This window comes from Nannospalax galili, unplaced genomic scaffold, assembly GCF_000622305.1.
Source record: "Nannospalax galili isolate Female #2095 unplaced genomic scaffold, S.galili_v1.0 scaffold307, whole genome shotgun sequence".
Lineage (NCBI taxonomy): Eukaryota > Metazoa > Chordata > Mammalia > Rodentia > Spalacidae > Nannospalax > Nannospalax galili.
The window spans coordinates 4,907,622-4,923,806 of NW_008359625.1; the positions used below are offsets into that span (position 1 = coordinate 4,907,622).

The 16,185-nt window shown below is 38.6% G+C and overlaps 1 protein-coding gene across 4 annotated transcripts in view; it reads left to right on the top strand.

Moving 5' to 3' along the window:
- LOC103726092 (putative RNA-binding protein Luc7-like 2) overlaps window positions 1-16,185 on the top strand; it is a 63,214-nt gene that overhangs the window by 10,695 nt on the left and 36,334 nt on the right. For 2 of the 4 annotated variants that reach the window (XM_008823492.3, XM_008823494.3), the window contains one exon: window positions 8,313-8,407. In XM_008823492.3, the coding sequence (XP_008821714.1) occupies window positions 8,313-8,407 (95 nt within the window). Of the gene's footprint in view, window positions 1-3,192; window positions 3,573-6,678; window positions 6,750-8,312; window positions 8,408-16,185 lie in introns of those variants that run through there. The other 2 variants (XM_017795688.2, XM_008823491.3) reach the window with 2 other exon arrangements.

A 16,185-nucleotide genomic window follows, 5' to 3' on the forward strand; every position in this document is an offset into this window, starting at 1 on the left:
TTTTGGTTTTTGTCATTAGGTTGTCACTTGTGCATTTTGATACTGTCATTTCTGCTTCTGTTGGTTTTTGATTTGGAGATGCTTTGTTTGGCATTTATAAAATTGGAGTTTTTTAAGTTAGTAAGTCAGCCAATCACTTTAATTTTGGTTCTTTCAGCTATTTTGTCTTCAGTCAGGGGTAGCTTTTAAGCTGGGTGCACACCTGTATTTCCAGCAGTTGGAAAGCTGAGGTGGGAGAAAGTTGCAGCTCAGCTTGAGTTACATAGTGAGAGACCCTGTCTCAAAAGCAAAACAGGAAAATAAAATAGCTTTCATTGCTTTTTAGTTTTGTATGCAGAGAATTCTGGGTGATAGAAGGTACCAGATAACTAGAGTATAAGTGTTCTTAGATCAGCATTGAATTGCAGCTCTGTAAGTGTCAAAATAAAATCAGCAGGCTGCAACTTTTGATGTGTATGTTAAATTCTGTATAAACTAATAAAAAAATTTTTATCTTTTTGAGACAGGGTCTCCCTGTAGCCCCAACTGGTCTGGAACTTGCTATGTAGACTAGGCTGGCCTTGAACTCACAGAGATCCATCTGCCTCTTTAAAAAATGTTAGCTTGTGGGGCTGAAGAGATGGCTTGGGTTAAGAGCACTGACTGCTCTTGCAGAGGACCTGGGTTCGAGTCCCAGCACCAACATGGTGGTTAACAACCATCTATAATTCCAGTTCCAGGGGAATCTGACGCCTTCTTACCTCTGTGGGCATTGCAAGGCATGGGTGCACTTACGTGCAGGCAATACACTCACATAAAATAAAAATAATAAAATATTTTTTTAAAAAGTTAGCTCATAACTTACAATGTAGTGTGGGCTAGCCTTAAACATAAGTAGTCCTACTACCTCAGCCTCCCAAATTCTTGGGTTATAGGCATGAGCCACTATCCTTGGCTTTGTATTAACCTACTTTTGTCACTCAATTCTTAAGTAACAAGGCTTTTGTAATGTCTCTCAAATCTAAAAAGAGAAGTATGCTGATAGTTCCTAAAGCAGATCTCCACAAGATTATGACACTTGCCAAGACTTTTGCTTTATATGAGAAAAGGAAGGTTTGAGGCAATGAGGAAAAGAGAAAGCCTTGGAATGTAGCTGCTTTAGTATTTGTTCTTTCATTTCCATCATTACTTTTATCATCTTACAGATGCAGTAAGCCTTTTTTTCTTATTACCAAGGTGATTTCTTAGTTTCATTCTTTAATAATTTTGTTGCATGAATTTTCATGCACAAAGGAGCTAGATTTAAAAAGTTTTAAAGCATTGATATTTATATCATATCCAGCAACGGTGAACTCTTACTAGCTAGGTGTGGTGGTGCATGCCTGTAATTCTAGCACTTGGGGGACTGAGACAGAAAGATTGTGGGTTTGAGGCCAGCCTGGGCTATATTTAAGACCCTCTCCTCCCCCCAGAAAATACTTGTTTTGGAAGTTGGGTTTTTTGAGTTTTTTTTGTTTACTTTTTCCATACAATAAGCATTGTATTTGAAAAAAAAAATTTAAGCTTGTCATGGGGATTATGTTTGGAGTGATACTGGTTCCTTTTAGTAATAAAGAATAGAATTGTATTAACCAAAGGATTACGAAGAGTGACCTTTCCAAGCTGTATGTATAGTAGCTCCTTTATGTTTATACTTTCTGAAAGGAAGGAAAGCTGCTACTACTACTCAGTATGACTTTACACATTCAGAAAGAAGTGCCTTGACATCACCATCAGAAGATTTTACAACTAACTTTGCTTACATTTAAAAATACGCTTGAAGCCGGCCGTGGTGGCGCATGCCTGTAGTCCCAGCACTTGGGAGGCAGAGGCAGGCAGATATTTGTGAGTTCAAGGCCAGCCTGGTCTACATAGGTGAGTTCCAGGACAGCTGGGGCTACAGGGAGACCCTGCTTCAAAAAGACAAAATAAAAATAAAAATATGCTTGAAAAGTACAACATATATCGAGCCATATTAAATGTTTTCAAAGTATCTTTGGTTATATTGTTAAGACATGGCTTTGAGTACTTTTATAAAATGAGCACTATACTTTGAGCTGCTTAAATATTCAGTAGATAAACTGAGTATATTTATTAAGACAGCATGGAGTAAGGGAGTAAGAAGTATTTAATATAACTATAAAGCAGCATGGTGGTACACATCTGTAATCCCAACACTTGAGAGAGAGGTAGAGGCAGGAGGATCAGAAGTTAAAGGATCAGTTATTCTCAGCTGTACAGTGAGTTCAGGGCCAACCTCTGCTACATGAGACCTTGTCTCAAAAAAAAGAAAAAGCAGTTAGAAGCTATGTATACTGGCACACACCTGTAATTATAGCACTTAGACTGTAGCAGCAGGATCTTGAGTTCTAGCTTGAGGTACATAGCATGTTCAAGGCTAGCCTGGATTACAAAGTGAGACTTCGTCTCAAACAAGAATTAATTGCAAAAAGGTTCGTGTAAATGAATTTTAAAGGAATAACAAAGAGAGGTGAGGTAAGGTAAGTTAGTAGAGTTGGCAAGGAACTGTGAGGATGGTAGAAGTTACTAGATTGATTCCTTGGTATAGTAGTCACCTGCTTTTACTTTGACTCATGTGCAGACACAGGTTTACATACTTTTTTTTTCTTTTTACTTATGTACTTTTTAAAAATTATTTTTATTTTATGCATATGAATGTATTGCCTGCATGTATTTGAGTGCACCTGTGTTGTGCAATGCCGTGGAGGTCAGAAGAGGGCTTCGGATTCTCCTGGAACTGGAGTTAAAGACGGTTCGTAGCCGCCATACGGGTGCTGGGAATTGAACCCGGGTCTTCTGCAAGAGCAGTCGGTACTCTTAACCACTGAGCTCTCTCTCCAGCCCCACTTATGTATAAGGTATCTCTCTACCCTGGAGTACATTAGAAGTTGACCATAGGTCTTTATACACATCCTATGTTATTATGTGTACTTGGCAGCTTATATTGGAAGAAATGGTAGTAAGAGAAGAACTTATCTCTGTATTTAGAGATTCAGGGGGTCAGGCAAACAAGAAGCTACAAGTTTCCAATTCTGTACATCTCTTTCTAGCTTTCCTATCAATGAAGGGGTGTGGATCTTCCGAGGGAAGGGGCCTGCTGTGTACCAAGCCAAATATGTGATCTAAGGTCTCAGACAAGTCTACCTATGGGGAGGGCTCTGGTGGTTAAGCTAGAAAATGTGGGAGGGCTTCCCTTTCTCTGCCTCTATTTTATAGACATGGGGATGCTTCCATTGCTTTGTGTGCTGATGCATTTCCTCCTCCCTCTTTGTTTTCCCTAAGCTGAGCCGTGAGCTAAATCTGTACAAAGAAATAATGACTGCTTATAAATTGCTTGCCATTAATGCCTGATAATATACAGTAAGATAGGATTCTGCATACCATTAAATATGTCAAATATTACAAACTTTAAGGTTCTTTTGAAATTACAATACTAAACTCAGTTCACTTTTGCTAACTTCACAGTTGTTGATCACATAGCATGGTCATCCACTCACAGCTTAAAAAAATACAGGGAGCATCGGAGAGAATGGGTAAAGTAAAATTTTGATGTTTTTAAAATAGCACCTAAATCTATGAAAGTTGATTTGGTTTATTGTTTGTACGGGAGGGAGAGGGTGGGAGGTACTGAGGGGGAGGGGTGGGTATTGGGGAAATAGCATGCACTATGTAAAATGTCAGATACCAGTAGACTAAGGTATTATGTGTTACTACTAGGATTTAAATATGCCAGTTTCAGAAAAGATAGTAGGACCATAATTCCATGTTGGAAATAGTAGGGTTCTTTTTCTCTCCCAACAGATTGAAGGGAATTTTGAGAATTAACAGTATTTGAGTATGTTTTGAATAGGAAGCCTGGTTTTGGAGTAGACCTGTCCATATCTCTGGGTGAAACTGATGCCTCAGTACCACCTCAAGTTCAATTACTGGAGAGGACTATTAGGCATTTCAGTTATTATATACTGGTGACCAAAGTGTTCTCAAATAAATGTTACAGTTTATGGCACCCATGAAAGGGTTGTAACTGCTTGGTGGGCAGTATTAATAGAACTTTGGCTGCTTTGCTTCAAATGAAAAATCTGTTGCCTGCTGAAGTTCTAAATCAAATTCTTCACTGGACCTGGTGGTGGGGGCCTGTAGTCTCAACACTTGGGAGACGGCAGCAGGAACATCAGAGTCATGGTCATCTTCATTTATATAGCAAGTAGAGGACAATTTGAGCTACATGAGATCCTGCTTTAAAAATAAAAATGTCCTAGCCGGGCATGGTGGCGCACGCTTTTAATCCCAGCACCCAGGAGGCAGAGGCAGGCAGATCTCTGCGAGTTCAAGGACAGCTGGGGCTATAGGGAGACCCTGTCTCAAAAAGACTAAAAAGAAATAAATAAAAAATAAAAATGTTCTACTTCCTTATTCTAAACTTGGCATTGGAGTTATGTACAAAACCTAGTTATTGTGGAGGTTATAGGGCAGAGAGACCTCTATGTTTTTATAGGTAAGGCAATTTGTTTTTGTTACTCACTCAATCTGGCCTAATCTCTGCTTCATTATTTAAAAGATTGCTGAAGAGTTTGTTTATACACTAGAAATGTGAATTGAAAAGAGTTTGACACCAAAAAATACCTGAAAAATGGTATCCTGGCCTCAGTTTGGTTTTCCCATTTATATGTAGCCATGTGCCAAAGCAGAATATGATTTACTTAACTATTACCAAGCCATCATGCTTTTGTAACCTTGTTAAAGATATTACTCCCGGGCTGGAGAGATGGCTCAGTGGTTCAGAGTGCTGGCTGCTCTTGCAGAGGACCTTTGTTTGATTCCTAGCTCCACATGGTGGCTAACAGCCATCCATAACTCCAGTTCCAGGGAGTCCAATGCCTCTTCTAACCTCCTTGGGCATTGTACAGCATGGGTGCACTTATATACATACAGGCACTACACTCATACACATAAAATAAAAATAATATTAAAAAAAAGATTACTCCAGTGTGGAATGCTCTTCTTTCCTTTCTATAAGACCTGCCTGTATTTCACATTTTGGCTTCTTCTTACTGCAGGAAGCCTTTTCCAGTCTCTGCTGTCCTTTGGTGGTTGTGCTAGTCTGTTCAAAACATCCCTTTGGCACTTGGATCTTGCTATCTTGTGTTACTGTTATTTATATGGCCTATTTCTCTAGCAAACTTGTGGGCTTCAGAGCAGAGCACTTGTCAAGCTCTGTGTGGCTATTGTCTATCACAGAGGATAGAATCACTAACAGGTTGGATTCTATGATTAGGATCTAGTGTCAATGTGACAGTACAAGTCCCCCCCATAATTTATTATTTTTCTAATTACTATTAGAGTAATTGACTCAATCTGTTATTTTTAAATGGTTCAGTGACCAGAAAACTCAAAAAGTCATGGAATTGATAAAATCTTGTATTGTGAGCAGATTTTGTTCATATTTATTCTCCATTTGTAGTTTCCTTTTCTTTTTTTTAGTTGGGTGCTAGTTTACTTAGTTTATTTTGAAAAACATGGTTTGGGCCAGATACTGTGACAGAAACCAAAATTACCAGCATTTTTGTTTTAAAATTGTCAAATTATTTATGTGGTATAAGCCCAGATTTGTTCAATCGCTGCATAATTATGTGGCAAAATTGTTTTAAAATATTAACCATAAAGTCCCCTAAATAGAACTTTAAAAATATCAATAAGCAGATCCTCACTTGCAAGTACTTTCAGTATTTTTTATCTTGAATTATTAGTTTTATCATTTTATTACTTTAAAGATTTCTATAATGGCCAATATTTGTTAACTGATTTTTTGTTTTGTTTTGTTTTGTTTTGTTTTGTTTGCAGTGAGGCATTTAACTTTGGCATTTATTTTTCTCTTCTTTTTTTGAAGCTCACCAAGAGCTAGCGTTACTATATATTCCTATTTATAATTGTTCACTTTTAAACTGATAGTGCCCTTAAGGGCACATATACCTTGCTATTTCATTGACTGGTTTCTTAGGCAGTATGGGCACCCTGTTAGATGAAATGTTTAATAAAGCTTCCATAATTTTTCATTCTCTTCTAAGGCCTGGCTCATACCTGTGAGCCGTAAGTTTTACAGTGGACTGTACTGACTCACTGTTGCATTACCACCAAGGTAGATAGCTGTTGCAGGGTGATTGCTAGATTTGTAAGGCTCCACTCATTAAAAAATCCATCACTTTTAAAGTTCTTAACAGTTTAAAAACAAAGTTTTATGTTTTAAGGATCAGAAAGCCTCTACTGTAGTTTTAACATCTGATGTGAATTTGCAGTAGTTTGATTCTTACATGAGCTTGAGGCACTCACCAGCCTTAATTGAAACATACTTTTTAAGGAAACATTTCTTTTTTAAAACTCCCATTTGGCCCAAGAGCCACTTGTAGAGCTCCAGTCTTGGACTTTAGTTATCTTCAGTCATATTCTTCTCTGGGGTTATAGTTAAGTCATATTGCTTAAAAGAACAACAAACAACAAAAAACACTCTGATTTTGTTCACTTTTGTTTTCATATAAAAGAATCTTTACAGTCAACATGTACTTCTAGGTGCTGTATTGAAATTGCTGGCAGAGTCTATTCTATACAGACTGAACAATCTGGCCCCTTGTTTTATTTGTAAAGGTTCAATGTATCTATGCCTGCCTACTTCAATCTGCAAGGGAGTTTCAGAAAGGCCCCGCATTCGCCGAGCCGTGAGTTATCACTAACTTTTCAGATGTGTTAATGAATGTGGAACAAAAGCAGTTGTGTTTAGAAGGAAAAAAGGACCATCAAAGAAACCTATATTATAGTAGCAGGCTTGAACATTAAATGGATTATTCCAAATTGTGTCAAAAATAACCTATTAGAGACTAGCCTCAGAAAACCTATTGTTGAACTGCTCTGAAGCTATAGTTTTAGTTTTATTACTGTTCTTTAAAATTTATGTACCCTGGTTGCAAATCATAATTTTCTTTAACTCTTCCTAACCAAGTTAAAACAATTTGAACAAAATCTTACCCCACAGTATTTAAATTAAGTTCTTTGATATAAGACCATTTAAAAGGGGGTAAAGTTTAACCTTTTTTCATTATTCACATGTGAAAATAAAAATTGATTTAAGAATCACTACCTAACCTAGTTGAAACTTTTCAGTGTGGTCTAGGCATCCTGTGAACTACAGAGGTATTTGCACTCTCTTTGGTTTGCTTCAACAGTTTTGCTTCAGTAATTCACCAGTAGGTTTTCATTTATCAATGATATCAATGTGAGGCTAAAACACATTTTTAAGGGCTTATTCTTTGTAGAGGAAACATCCATATAAATTTTTTCTTCCATTTCTTCAAAGAGATTGTAAACAAAAAAAAAATTGTAACTAACATCTGTATTTTGTTACTCTGCCTAGTTACCCTTCCTTTCCTTAGTTCCTTTAAACTTTTGAGTAAATAGCCATATTTGATAAGCAGGTTGGATGCTTCTTGCTCAGGAGGTGTGTGTTATTTTATATGAGCACAGAATGAATTTTAATGTACCTGGTTTGGCAATATAGCACAGACCACATAAAACTTGGAGGCATGGAACCTTTGGAGGCATTAAAGTTAACATTTCTTTTAGGGGATGTGCCTTTGTTTGACTGGTGTATAAGTCCTTCTTCCAGGTTTGTACGCTCTTAAACGCGTTATTCTACCCTCTAACTCCTCCCAGCAGCAAAAGGGAGACACTTCAGCTGGAACAAAATAGTGGAAGAAATGGCGTCTGGGGTTCAGTGGGGATTCGCAGTGTGTATGCAATGTTTGCAAGATTACTTTTTATGTTTTTCAATTAATGTAGATTACAAAATAAATCAGTGCTTATTGTCAAAAAGGGACCTTGTATACCAGTAGAAACTCTTGGTGGGTCTGTTGCAAGTCGCTTAACCTCTTGGGGCCTCAGTTTTCTCATCTGCAATATGAAGGAGTTGGACTTGATAATCTATAAAGGTCCATTCCTGCTCTAAAATCCTATGCTTTTCTAAAGTACTTTTATTTAACAGAATGCATTGCTTTCCAACTTTGACCATTTGAATTACATTTGCAGTACATATGCTGCAACTGCATGTTGTCTAAAATAGTTTTCTATAGGATGTTACATAAAAAAACTAATCTCTTGGGCTGATTTATAAGTGTGTGTGTTTCTATATAACCACACATAAAAAGCTAGTGATAACTAGGGCTTTCAAAAAATAAGCACTTTCCAGTTGTCTAACCTTGAGTATTATTAACTTTTCTATATTACAGGAGACACTACTCGTCAACGAATCAAATTCAGTGACGACAGAGTATGCAAGAGTCATCTTCTCAACTGTTGCCCCCATGATGTCCTTTCTGGAACTGTACGTGATTATTCAGTTTATTGTTTGATAACTAGTGTGCTACAAAAATGAAGTTCTTGGTAAAGTCTTAATTTTTTTCTCAAATTATTAGGCAGTGGTTCTTTTTAACAGAAAATATTTACATCCCTTATATTGTTTGGTTATTCTGATTGATGATTTAAATGTATAATAATAGGTTCCCTCACAGAAGTAGTTGCCTTGTTTTCTTAATTTTTTCCATTCTTCAGAGTAGGTTAGGTCTTAGTTTTTGTTGGTTGGTTAGTTGGTAGGTTTTCTGGTTGTTTCCTTTTATTCTGGTGCTGGAGGTTGAACACGGGGCCTTGCATATGCTAATCAAATACTTTACCATTTTTGTTGTTGTTGGTTGGATGGTTTGATGGTTTTTGAGGCAGGATCTGATGTTTCAAACAAGTTTCAAGATGATATATCAAACTGGTGGCCTTAAACTCAGATCCTTCTCACCTCCCATCTCCACAGTGCTGGGATCATTGATGTGAACTCAGAACATGTTTTCTTTTTACCATTCCCTCTTCTCCACTTCTTTCCCCTTATTTTTATTTATTTATTTATTTATTTATTTATTTATTTATTTTTGCTCTTTTGGAGACAGGGTCTCCCTATAGCCCCAGCTGGCCTGGAACTTACTGTGTAGACCAGGCTGGCCTTGAACTCACAGAGATCCACCTGCCTCTGCCTCCCAAGTGCTGGGATTAAAGGCATGCACCACCACTCCTGGCTCCCCTTATTTTTAAATGGCACAGAGGATTTGATTTTTAACTTTTGGATTCGGTTGAAATGATAATAATGAGTAGCTTCTCATCGCAGATACACTTCTTGAGGGGGAACTATTAGGGGCCAAACCTTGAGCTGGTTTTATTTCTCATTTGCCAGAAATGTCTGAAACGAGGAAAAGATTTCCAGATTGCCATTTGGAAGCAGGGAATGGAAGATGTCTAAATTGGTGGTTTTTTTTGTTTGTTTGTTTGTTTTGGTTAAAAAAAAGGACATACTCCAACATAAAAGTATCAAGACACATGCAATAGGAAACATCTTTTGTCATTTTCTAGTTGGGAACAATTGAAACTATAAACACCTAAGTCTGCTGTAGTGACCTGCATGTATAATCCCAGCCCTTGGGAGGCAGAAGCTAGAGGATACAGAGTTCGAGGCCAGTGTAGGCTATATATTGAGATTTTTGTCTCAAATAAAAGAGCCTAAAAAAAATTAAAGTATAATACAACAAACTGAGAAATCTACTTTCTGAGAAGTTCAGCACTTGAATTAGGACTCTTGAGAAATATTAACAGGCAATAAACTAATTCTTTGGTATCATTTCCCTAAATATTTCCTTTTTAAATTTTTTTCAATTTTATTTATTATTTTTATTTTATGTGTACGTGTGTATTGCCTGCATGTAGGTAAGTGCACTCGTGTCATGCAGTGCTCTAGAGGTCAGAAGAGGCTATCAGATCCCCTGGGACTGGAGTTATGGATAGTTGTTAGCTGCCATGTGGGTGCTGGGCTATGAACCTGGGTCCTCTGCAGGAACAACCATCTCTCTGGCCCTCTATATTTTCTTTTTAAATTTTATGTTTATAATCCTGATTCTAGGGATTATGCATGTGCCACTGTGCATGGCTTTACGGTATTTTCTACTCTATTAAGGCATTTGCAATGTATAATAAATCTGTAAGTATCTGTATAGTACTCTGGAATTTTCCATATTTAATGTTACATAGAATTAGACAAAGTGATTTTCTTTTTTTAAAAATTTTTTTTTTTTTTTTTTTTTGTGTATGAGTGTATTGCCTGCCTGTGAGTTCACCCATGTCGTGCAATGCTGCAGAGGTTAGAAGAGGGCATCGGATTCCCCTGGAACTGGAGTTAAGGACAGTTCACAGCCGCCGTGTGGGTGCTGGGAAATGAACCCGTGTCCTCTGCAAGAGTAGTCAGTGCTTTTAACCACTGAGCCATCTCTCCAGCCCCGTGATTTTCTTTTTATAATTTAATTTTATACGTGTGTGCACATCCACATGTTGGAGGCAGAAGACAGTATGGTGCTGGGACTTGAAATCGGATCCAGCTGGCAGAGTAGTACATGTGCTTAACCACTGAGCCATCTCTTCAGCTCCAAAATAAATTTCTTAAGAGCAGGGGGATTGTTTGGTTCAGTGCCATATCTCCAGCATTTAGAACATGATCACCTTCATTGTATTCAGTGAAGGATTGTCAGCAAAAAAGTAGAACATTTAAGTCTCTTTAAAACATTTCTCAACAAGACACCCAGTGTTGTCCTCTGCCTTCCACATGTGCATGCACACACGTGCATAAGATAATTAAAAAATAAGATTTTAAAGTAAAATCACTGTCTAATTCTGTACAACATTAAATGTAGAAAATCCCAGAGTATTCTACAGATGATTATAGAAACAAAATAACAAAAAAAACCCTTGAAATTTCAAAAAGCACTGCTTATTAATGGCAAAAGTTTAACTTTTCACAGTCAAGTTAGAAAATATCCTAATCAAAACATGAATATAAGCTGGGTGTGGTGGCACACGCCTTTAATCCCAGCACTAGGGAGACAGAGGAAGATAAATCCTCTGTCACCCTGATCTACATAGCAAGTTCCAGTCCAGCCCGGGCTACATTTGACAACTTTAGGGAGTTAGTTCTCTCCCTCCACCATGTGGGTCCTGAGGATCCAACTCAGGTTGTCAGGCTTGACAGCAGGTGCCTTTACCCGCCGAGTCATTTTGTCCAGCCCCCAGATACTCATTTTTTAAAAATACTTACTAAAAATTACTACTTTTTTGCACCAGGTATGGTGGCGCATACCTTTAATCCCAGCGCTCAGGAGGCAGAGGCAGGCAGATCTCTGTGAGTTCAAGGCCAGCCTGGTCTACATAGTGAGTTCCAGGACAGCTGGGGCTACAGGGAGATTGACTCAAAAAAAAAAAAAAAAAAAAAAACCAAAATTTTTTTTTATTTTTTGTTTGTTTGTCTTTGAGATAGGGTCACCCTGTAGCCCCAGCTGGACTGGAACTCCTAAAATTATTTTTAACTATGTGCATACATATATGTGTATCTGTGTGTGGGTATGTGCACATGAGTGAAGAAATTTATAGAATCCAGAAGAGGATGTCAGATCCCCTGGAGCTGAAGTTGAAGATGATTGTAAGATACCTCACATGGATGCTGGGAACTGAACTAAGTTCCTCTACAAGAGCAGTATGCTCTCTTAACCATTGAGCCATCTCTCTAGCCTCCAAAATACCCATTTTTTAATGGTGTCTGAGCAAGAAATTAATTTAGAGTTAGGCGTGGTAGTACATGCCTTTAATCCCAGCACTCAGGACAGAGGCAGGTGGATCTGGTCTACATATCAGTCACTTAGTCTGTATAGCAGATTTTAAGTCAACTGGGGCTACAGAGAGACCCTGTCTCAAAAAGAACAAAACAAAAAATTCATTTGGAAACTAGGAAATTAAAGGCACGATAAAAGCTTCCCAGTGGATAACTCATACTTTACTATTAAACTTATAAAATCCAGTCTCAGCCGGGCGTCGTTGCGCACTTAATCCCAGCACTTGGGAGGCAGAGGCAGGCGGATCTTTGTGAGTTCAAGGCCAGCCTGGTCTACACAGTGAGTTCCAGGACAGCTGGGACTACAGGGAGACCCTGTCTCAAAAACACCAAAAAAAAAAAAAAATCCAATCTCAAATAAGTTAGGAGGTTTGGAAACAGATAAGCACATACTCTTCAGCTTGGGGACTTAGGTTCTTTGGAATAAACCATTTCTGTCATTCCAAATAATCTTCAAGTCATTAATCTTATATGCCCAATATATAAGTAATGCCTATAAAAGTAGTCTTTTTCAAGGTGAGCCAGAGACATGTGATTTAAAATCTTCTTCTGGTCTTTTTATCTCCAGTTGAGGTAGTTCTATTTAGATTAATAAAGTAAAACTATAGGTAATATAAACACATTAAGTATGATAGACTGTATGTTTTGATGTTCAGTCTTTGAAATTAAATGCAAATTAATTTTATTTTTTATTCTTCTGTAAAATTGAATCAGTCTCGGAAGTCTGCTGACATCACATGGAACAAAGTCTGCATTGTTTTGTGCACTGCCATATAACTCTAGCCAGCTTCAGTGACCCTCACTTCAAGTCTTGTTTATGATCCTTTGTATGTGCTTCATTTCTTTTAAGCAAGTCTTAAATCTGGAACTATCATTTTAGGTTGCCTGTTGATGGAATACAGATTAAAAAAAGCACAGGCCAGTTATTCCCAACAAAGGAAGGAAGAGTTCTGCAGTCTTATTGAAGTAGATGGTTTCCATAGTCTAGTTCTGGATCATTGTATTTTACCATCATTTCTGTTTTTCTGCATCATAATTTCCAATTTTTTTTTCAACGTATTTTTGTTTTTTAATTTTTGAGACAGGGTCTCCGTATAGTCTCAACTGGCCTAGAACTCACTATGTAGACTTAGTCTCACAGAGATCTACCTGCTTCTGCCTCTGAGTGCTGGGATTTAAGGCATGTACCACCACCATGGGAGGCAGGGTCTCTTTCATGTGTGTACTCCATGCTGACCTCAAGTGGAAGATGACCTTGAACTTCTGATCCTTCTGTCTCCACCTCCTGAATGCCAAAGTACAGGCATGCCACCAGGCCTTATTTTGTTCTGTGCTGGGGATAGCTGGGTGTCATGACATGCAGCATGCTGTAGCAATTGGATATCTATACCAAGTTTAGCATCTTATGGGATTAGGAGTGATGCACCAAACATACTACCAGGTTGTTCGAGGGAGGGATGAACTGGCCCAGGTTGGAAAGGAGCAAGCAGGTCAAAACTCCCTTGAATTACCCACTTACTTTCTCCCCTGAATCTTGTAGATCATTTTAAGAGATTAGTCTAGTTTTATAAATTGCACTTTTACAAGTCTGAGAAAGCTAGTGTGTCCTTTGGGGCTGTTCATTGATGAGGAGGATGGTGGTACAAATGCTCCATTTGAACAATGTAGATCTTAAATGTAGAGCAGAACAAACACTAATTAGAACTTAAATTTTTTTTTAATATTTTATTTTTTATTATTTTTATTTTATGTGTATGAGTGTATTTCCTGCATGTATGTGAGTGCACCTGTGTCGTGCAGAGGTTAGAAGAGGGCTTCAGAGTCCCTGGAACTGGAGTTAAGGACAGTTCATAGCCACCATGTGGATGCTGGGAATTGAACCCGGGTCCTCTGCAAAAGTAGTCAGTGCTCTTAACCGCTGAGCCATCTATCTCTTCAGCCCTTGAAATATTTTTTTAACTGATTTATTTTTATGTGTATGAGTGGTTTTATCTGTATGTATGTAAGTATACCCATGTGTACAGTGAGTGCCTGCAGAGACCACAAGGAAGTATCTGATCCTCTAGAGCTGGAGTTACAGACAGTTGTTAGCCCCCATATGGGTGCTGGGAACTAAACCCACATCCTCTGCAAAAGCAGCCAGTGCTCTTCACCACTGAGCTATCTCTCCAGCTTGAGAGGATTATTTATTTTTTGGGGGGGTAGTCTTTTTGAGACAGGGTCTCCCTATAGCCCCAGCTGTCCTGGAACTCACGGTGTAGACCAGGCTGGCCTTGAACTCACAGAGATCTGCCCGCCTCTGCCTCCCAAGTGCTGGGATTAAAAGCATGCGCTACCACGCCCGGCAAGAGGATTTTTTAGAAACATAATTGGTGTAAGAAGAAAGAACAAATGATTTTTTTAAAGGTTTGATGATTCTCATTAATTGAATGGTGTATATGTCTGTTTGTGTGTATGTTTGTTTTACTGTACTGGATTTGTACCTAGGACCTCATGCATGCATATAAAGGAAAGAGCTCTGCCACTGTGCTCTGTCCTCAGCCCTCCTTTGACATGTTTCATTTTGAGATAGGCTATGACTAAGTTGCCCAAGCTGCCCTTGAATTTCAGTCCAGGCAAGCCTTGATCTTGTGATCCTCCTGCCTCAACTGGCTTGGATAGCTGGGATGACAGGTCTGTTCTACTATGCCCAGCTATAGTAAGTCATAAGAGTAGTGTCTTGAACCCAGGCATGGTGATACATGCCTTTAATCCCAGCACTCAAGAGCCAGAGGCAGGTGGATCTCTAGGCCAGCCAGGGCTGCACAGTAAGATCCTGTTTCAGACATCCCCCTCCCAAAATTTTTTTAAATGTAAAAGTTAAAGAAGTGTTCTTTGTTGTTTTTTTTTTTGGTAGCTAGGGATATGGATCAGTGGCAGAGTGCTTGCCTACCATTGAGATACTAGGTTCAATCCTTGCAACTCACAAAAAAAGAGACAAGGATTTCATTTTATTTGTTGATTCATTTGTTTATTTTCATCTTTGTGAGTAATGCCAGTTGCTAAGAGAAACATTTATTTACTTAAACATTGAGCACCTACTGTATGCCATGTGCTATGCCCGGTGGTGCTTTAGTGAGAACTTAACATTCCAATGCAGAAGGCACACCATCCAGCCTCAAAAAAAATAATGTGTACTGGCAAGATGGCTCATTGGGTGAAGGCACTTGGCATTGGAACCCACATAGTAAAGAAGGACAACTCCTGCAAGTTGTTTTCATCCTCTGACCTCCACACATGGAAACACGGCACAAATAAGTAATTTTAAATGTTTTTTAAAATTAACCTTAAAGTAATGTTATCAAAGCAAGTATTATAAGGTAATTCAGAGTGCTGAAGTTCCATCCATAGTGGGCGTGGGGCAAAAGAAGAAGCAGATAAGGGATCATAGTTAACAAAACCTTTGTGGGTTTTTTGTTTTGCTTTATTTTTCTTGAGACAGGATCTCAGTATGTGGCTCTGACTGGCCTAGAACTACATAACCCTGGCTGTCCTGGAACTCAGTGCATTGACCATCTTGAATGTAGAGCAGAACAAACACATGTTTGTTCTTGAACTCAAAGAGATCCCACTGTTCCTGCCTCCAGTTTCATTATGTAACACTGGCTGACCTGGAATTCTCTATGTAGACCAGGCTATCCTTGACAGAGATCCTTCTGCCTCTGCCTTCTGAGTGCCAGGATTAAAGGTAGCTCAACCTTTTAAGGACCGTTCCTAGCCGCCATGTGGATACTGGGAATCAAACCGTGGTCCTCTGTAAGAACAGTCAGTGCTCTTAACCACCGAGCCATCTCTCCAGCCCCAGTGGATTGTTTTTTAAAAAAAGAAGAGGAGCTGGGCATGGTGGCGCACGCCTTTAATCCCAGCACTCAAGAAGCAGAGGCAGGCGGATCTCTGTGAGTTTGAGGCCAGCCTGGTCTCCATAGCGAATCCAGGTCAGCTTGGGGCTACAGGGGCTAAAAAACGACAAAAAAAAATGGAGGACATGAAGGTGGGGTGACAGGAGTGAAAGGGAAGATTTGGGTTGAATATGTGTGTACATATATGGAATTAAAGAATCAGTAAAAAATACTCCTAAAGTAAAGGGGGAAAATTGTTAGAGTGTTATGATTGGAATTAGTTAAGAAAACCAGTAAGGAAAGCCTGTGGTGAATGTAGACATATCTATAGCTATTGTAGCTTCTTAGAGTTCCTGTTGTCACATCAGATTGAGCATGTCCAAACAAGACACATTTACAAACAAGTTCTTCTGTTTACACAGTTCTTTCGCTGACATTGTTCTCATGTTTGAGGTAGTTGGGGCCTTGAAAAGACTACTGACTTTGTTCTTCACACTTTCATTCCGACTTAAAATTAATAGTCATTTTATTATT